At 28.7% G+C, this 6,996-nt stretch overlaps 1 protein-coding gene across 1 annotated transcript in view; it reads left to right on the top strand.

The window, feature by feature from the left end:
- Positions 1–2,754: 2,754 nt before the first annotated feature.
- Positions 2,755–6,996, top strand: part of LOC130814222 (non-specific lipid transfer protein GPI-anchored 2-like) — a 10,394-nt gene continuing 6,152 nt past the window's right edge. The window contains exon 1 of the mRNA XM_057680303.1: positions 2,755–3,409. Coding sequence (XP_057536286.1) covers positions 3,022–3,409 — 388 coding nt within the window. The 5' untranslated portion in view covers positions 2,755–3,021. The remainder of the gene's footprint in view (positions 3,410–6,996) is intronic.

Here is a 6,996-nt window from a genome sequence, read left to right as displayed (position 1 = left end):
GCTCTGAGCAATGTAACTCCGACCATACTCTATTTTTCAAGAAGAGAAAGAATCGAATCACATGCTTGATTATCTTTGTTGATGATATGGTGATTATTGGGAATGATGCAGAGGAAATTTGTGATTTGAAGAAGAAACTATCCCTAGAGTTTGATATGAAAAGATTCAGGCAACCTTAAGTATCTCCTTGGCTTTGAAGTTCTGAGATTGAAAAAGGATATCTTCATTAGCCAGAGGAAGTATATTCTTGATCTTTTGGCAGAGACTGGCATGCTTGATTGTAAACCAGCCAAAACTCATATCATGGCTAATCATGGGCTCCAGATGATTGAAGGGAAAAACAGGTAAACGAAGATCGATATCGAAGAATTGTGGGAAAACTTATACCTCTCATATGCTGTGGGTGTAGTAAGCAGATTCATGCATATGCCTCAGGTACAACATATGACAGTCATGATGAGAATTCTGAGGTATTTAAAGGGTACTACTAGTAGAGGACTTTTCTTTAGAAAAAAATGATAATCTAGATCTTCTAGCCTACATAGATGCAAATTGGACAGGAGATAGAGATGATTGAAAGTCTACTTCTGGATACTTTACACTAGTAGGAGGTAATCTTATCACTTGAAAGAGCAAGAAGCAAAAGGGTGTAACTCTTTCAAGTGCTGAGGCTAAATTTTGAGGAATTGCCAAGCGTATTACAGAAATCTTGTGGATCAGAAAACTACTAGGGGAATTAAACTTCCCACTAAAAAGGCATGCGACCTTTATTGTGATAACAAAGCAACAATCAACATTTCTGGGAATTCAGTTCAACATGATCGAACCAAACATGTTGAAATTGATCGTCATTTCATTAAGGAAAAACTCGAGAAGAAAATTATTAGCCTTCATTTTCTTCGATCAAAGGATCAGTTGGCAAATATCCTCACTAAGGCTGCAACATCTGAAGCATTTGATGACGCAATATGCAAGTTAGGTCTCGGTGAACCATACGACATAACTTAAGGGGGAGTGTAGGAAATAAGATAATAGTAAAAAGTATATTGTAATTACTCTTAGGAAATATTGTGATTTGTATTTGATTCCTTTAATTATTTTGTTTCCTAGTATAGTAATAATAAATCCTTATATAACTAGGGGTCATTAGTACTTTAATCAATAATATAAACAGTATTCAAAACCCTAAACTATTGTCTTAATCTTCATTTCCGCGCTATTAATCTTTTCATTACTAATTATTAAAAAGACGTCATTTTCGAATAATTTTGAATAAACAATAGCTTTGAAATGATGATAATTCTTATAACCCAAAACTTGATACTTCTATTAGTACTATAATTAATTTTATAATTCATCGAGTCCAAGTCCATTTTCTCATAAAGAGCAAAAATTCAAAACGTAAAAGGTGAACATAGTAAAAAGAGAAAAATATGGTATTATCATGGCATATTTTATGGAAGAGGCAAGAGTGCGGTGGGCACATTAAAGTACCCAAACAAACAAAACTATTGAAGTCGTTTCTTTACTTTTGTTATATAGTTTTGTGATTTTTTTAAATTTTATTCACATACCATGTCAACGTGATATACGGTTTTATTAATTTTTTTTTTGACATATTTATATAAATTAAAATTTTATAATTATATAATAAATAAAATTAAAAAGATTTATAAATAACTGAAAAAAATAAAATACATGGTTTTCTAATACATTAAATGATATAAGTATATAACCTAAAAAGTAAAAATAATTAATAAATATGGATAATATTATAGTCTTATTTATAAAATAATAAAGTCAAAGATATAAATATTAGTCATGATAATAATGACATCATCATTGAGTTTTGAAGGGAAAATTTTTATTAAGATTCTAAGACGTAAGCAATTTAAAAAAGTAATGATGTCATCTGTGTTTTGTTTTAGTAATAGTTATAGATTTTATCTTATATTTAATCCAAATTATTCAATTTAATATCTATATTATTTTTTTAATATTCATGCAATATCATAACACAAATTTTTGTGTGAGACTGTCTATCCATAAATCGCTCTTTTTACATAGGCTAAGTAGCCCAACTTATACAATTATTAGCATCTAGATAGACTTTTTACTTAGAAGTTAACTCACCTAAGAAATGATTTATCATAAAATTACCTCATATCATGTTGTTATGATCTTATTAGATAGTGAGATGAATAGGGGTGAAAGTTTGGTTTTTGGTTTGGATTTGATACAAATTCAACAAATTGAACAAAATTCGGTTTTGATATTTTTCAGTCCAAATCTAAATCATAATATTTATAATCCAAATTGAACCGAATCAAATTTTAGAATACCAATCCAAATTGAACCGAATAGACCGAATTGCACCAATTTGTATATGTTTGCACCGAAAATCAAATTTACATGTATTGTTTCAAACTTATTCTTTCTAAAGCTCCTAAATAGATTTTAATAATTTTAGAATTTTTAATTTGAACAAGTAAAAAACTTTTAACAAAAATCAGAAAATAAGGGCAAAAATTCAAATGAATCAAATGGAAGATATAGCAAGCCTTTAATATTTCGTTTTTTCTTTCGGTTTTATTGGACCCTAAACTGAGTCCAAACCGAACATCGAATTATAATTAAAATTTAGTTCAATTCAAACCAAATTTAAAATATAGTCAAACCAAATTACTTCTTCAATTTGGTTTGATTTGGTGTTCAGTTTTTCACCATATGACTTACGCCCCCCTAGAGATGAATATACAAGTAGCTAGATTGTTTTTCTTTTTTTTTTTGAGATTAAGTAGTTAGATTGTTAGAAGTTGGTTTCTCATTTATGATTGTTTCAACTTACATTAAATTCAAATACCCACCATTTTATTTTATACTAAAGACCCACTTATATTTTCACATTCCACCTCGATTTTTCATTTCTCTCCTAAAAACAAACTCACACTATAAACACTCACCAAAATCATAGCAAGAACAGAGGAAAACAGAGCAAAAAAACAGGGGAAGCAATAAAAAATGGGGGTATTCGGTAAAACTACGATTTGGGTAATTGTGATAATTTGCTTAGTTTCAATCCAAAATGGGAAAGGACAATCCCCCACTCCGGCTCTGGCTCCGGCCCCGATGATGATGGGGGGTTCTCCAACGGGTAGTGCTCCGGGGGATGATTGTATGAATTTGCTATTAAATATGTCAGATTGTTTATCATATGGTCAGAAAGGGAGTAATTTGACTAAACCAGACAAGAATTGTTGCCCAGAACTTGCTGCTTTGTTGGATACAAACCCAATTTGTTTGTGTGAATTGCTTGGAAAAACAAAGGATTTTGATTTGGATCTTAATAGAGCTCTTAAACTGCCTTCTCTTTGTAAGCTTGATACTCCTGATATTAGCTTGTGTTCAAGTATGTTTCTTTCTTCTTTCACTTATTTTTCCACTATTTTCTTCTAAATTCTGAATTTATTCAAGCTGTTAATCGTAATCAAAACAATATGACTACTTAATAATTTACTGTTTTACATATTCAATTAATTGATATTTTTTGGTTCTTAAATTTTATTTTTATTAGTTGCTTTTATTGGTGTTCATTTGTGAGGAAAATTTGCTACGCTGTACTTCTAACATTCCATTAAATTATTCACATTATATTTTTTCTTGTAAATTTAGTATATAACATATGTTGGAAGTGTAACTACTCGTTTAAATTTTTAATTGAGTTGATTATGATGATTAAGATTACATAATATGTTATATATTCTAATAATCAGTATATTTACGCTAAATACACAAAATTATAATAAATTTAATGTGGACGATGAATTCATAACAAACTCCTTTAATTTACTTTGTGTGGCATAATTTAAAGAAATATAGAAGTAATTTATTCAAAATTTCATAAATAAATAAGAAATGTTGAAGTAATTGTTATCCATCAATGAGTTAAATATACTGTCGGTGCTCTTTATTTATAAGAGATAATGCACATATTTAATTTCTTACTCCCTCTGTCATATTTAAAATGTTATAAATTCATAGAAATTGCAAAACAATGAATGTATATTTAATTGTTTAGTATAAAAATATAATATGATAATTAACAGATAATATAAAAAGTTTAAAAAGATTATAATATAGAGATATTAAAACTATCTTTCTTAATAAATGTGAAATGGTATATTGTTGTGGTTGGATCCATTAGTCTATGATGAAAGCATGGTGGAATTAAAAATTTAATAGAAAATTAATTGGGTTAAATGTATGGACATCATTAATTAATAAAATGTTAAATACAGGTAGATTCGTGTAATAAATATCAATACCGAATTTAGTCTTAATTGCGCCTAAATGTTAAACTTAGATTTAGGTGAGGAACTACACTCTCGGTCCCTCACTACCAAATTCTGTCTCTATTAGAATGTCTCCAATTATTTTTATTAAATTTATTAGAAAGAGAAGTTATATTAGTGAATAAGATAAAAAAAAAAATAAATGAACATAGAAATAAGTAGTTAGTAAAAATAATAAATTTGAAAATAAGATTAAGAGAAAAATAATTTGACATTATCAAAAAAAAAAAATAATGTAAAATAATAAGTAAACTAAAATAAAAAATAATGTAAATTGAAAGAGGTAAAAGAAATATCAATTATCAAACATTTGTGTGTTTTCGAATTAGAATATCTAATAATAATACAATTCAAGTTTGCTAACCTGGCCTACAAAATTAGCACATAATGTGACTGAAGTCTTCCGCAAAATTAAATCTAATAATTCCAATGTTTTTTTACTACACCTAAATGGTAAATATTATTTATTAATTAATTTTATTTTACAATTTTTAATATTAAAACGGGTATTTTCATTAAATTTAATTTAATGTTAAATTTTAGTTCAATTTAATTAATTATATTTAAATTACTCACATGTGGATCTGGGAAAATTGTCGTTCGGGCGATTTTCGAGTGCGCTCATTTCTATTTGGTCATTTTCTGATTGGGTCATTTTCGGTTCAAATTAGTTTCAGGTCAAAACACTCCAGATATTGAACGTGTTCTATTGACCCAACGAGTTACTATAGCGCACTACAAAAAAATTATAGTTGACGATCAAGGAATAAGTCGCTTAATAGGAGGCAAAATTAATTTCGCAGCCAAATGGTGACATATCCCTCAAGTCGCGTTAAAATTAGTCGGCAAAAACTGTTTTGTCACCACTAGGTCGCTAGTAGCGACCAAATAAATTGAGTAGCCATTGAGTCGCCAATGGCGACCAAAGCTCTGTGTCACCATTTAGTCCCCAAACACTACTAGTTCCCTACCTAGTTTTAGTCGCCAGTTTATCTGAAATAATTAAAAAAAATAAAATTGTAAATTTTCAATTGTACCCAATAAATTTACCAATTCTCAATTGTACCTAATAATTAATAGGGTTTTTCTCACTTATATCCACGTACTTTTAAAAATTCTCAGCTGTACCCAATAAATTTACCAATTCTCAATTGTACCCAATAATTAATAAACTTATACCCACGTACTTTTAAAAATTCTCAGTTGTACCCAATAAATTTACCAATTCTCAATTGTACCCAATAATTAGTAGGGATTTTCTCACTTATACCCACGTACTTTTAAAAATTCTCAGCTGTACCCAATAAATTTACCAATTCTCAATTGTACCCAATAATTAGTAGGGTTTTTCTCACTTATACCCACGTACTTTTAAAAATTCTCAGTTGTACCCAATAAATTTACCAATTCTCAATTGTACCCAATAAATTTACCAATTCTCATTTGTACCCAATAATTAGTAGGGTTTTTCTCACTTATACCCACGTACTTTTAAAAATTTTCAGCTGTACCCAATAAATTTACCAATTCTCAATTGTACCCAATAATTAGTATTAATTTAGCAACAATAACCGTTTTTTAATGACAACTTAACAACAGTTAATTAGATTTATTTAAGGCGTTAGTAATATTTTTTGAATTTTTTTTAGAATTTCCAGTAGCATTATAATGTGAATATGGCTTATATCAACTCTTTTTTTTTAAATTACTCTTTGAACAGTAACCATTTTAGAATTGCTCAGTGAAGAAGAAATTTGAAAATGATGAAGGAAGGTGGAAATGAAGTGTTGGGGATTATAGTCACGTGACATTTGGAAGGAAATTTCCCACCAAACCCAAAGATAACTGTTGTTAAGTTGTGGGTAAATTTATTGGGTACAGCTGAGAATTTTTAAAAGTACGTGAGTATAAGTTAGAAAAACTCTACAAAATATTATCAAAATCTAAAGGATTAGCAATCTCAATAAGTTGTAGCGACTTTAACGGTCCATTTAATGGTAAATACTAAACAACGGTAATAAAATGACTTTGAGTAAATTTTCGTAATATGTTATTTTCATGGCGATGTAAGTTTTATCCACAATTAAGTGTTGATAAATTTCTCATGAGAGCTGATTGCACACAAGTGCGATTAATTTTCATTCTAAAATCAATTAGTAAAAGGAGTAGTCCATTAAGTTTATATTCTTGTCTAATCCTCTCTAATTCTTCGATATGAGATCACATGTGGTTACTATTTTCCCACAAATATTTTACTGAATTTTATAAAAAAAATGATTACTAGAGTAAGACAAGTATGATCAATAGCCTTCACGTGTTTTTTTCTTGCAAATTTAGCTTAAATTTTCATTATCATTTACACGTTCTAATACCAATAATTAAACGAAACGTAAAAGTTATTAGTTCAAAAAATAAGCTTAATTACCTTTTGATGTAATAATAACAAAAGTCAGCCAAGATCAAAGTTTGAACAGCTTCAGCTACCAACATGAGTACGTGGGTGTAAGTGAGAAAAACCCTACTAATTATTGGGTACAAATGAGAATTGGTAAATTCATTGGGTACAACTGAGAATTTTTAAAAGTACGTAGGTATAAGTGAGAAAAACCTACTAATTATTGGGTACAATTGAGAATTGGTAAAT

The sequence above is a fragment of the Amaranthus tricolor genome, chromosome 5 (assembly GCF_026212465.1).
Source record: "Amaranthus tricolor cultivar Red isolate AtriRed21 chromosome 5, ASM2621246v1, whole genome shotgun sequence".
Classification (NCBI taxonomy): domain Eukaryota; kingdom Viridiplantae; phylum Streptophyta; class Magnoliopsida; order Caryophyllales; family Amaranthaceae; genus Amaranthus; species Amaranthus tricolor.
The sequence above is the reverse complement of the archived record's forward strand: the minus strand, read 5'-3'. Positions and strand labels throughout refer to the sequence as shown.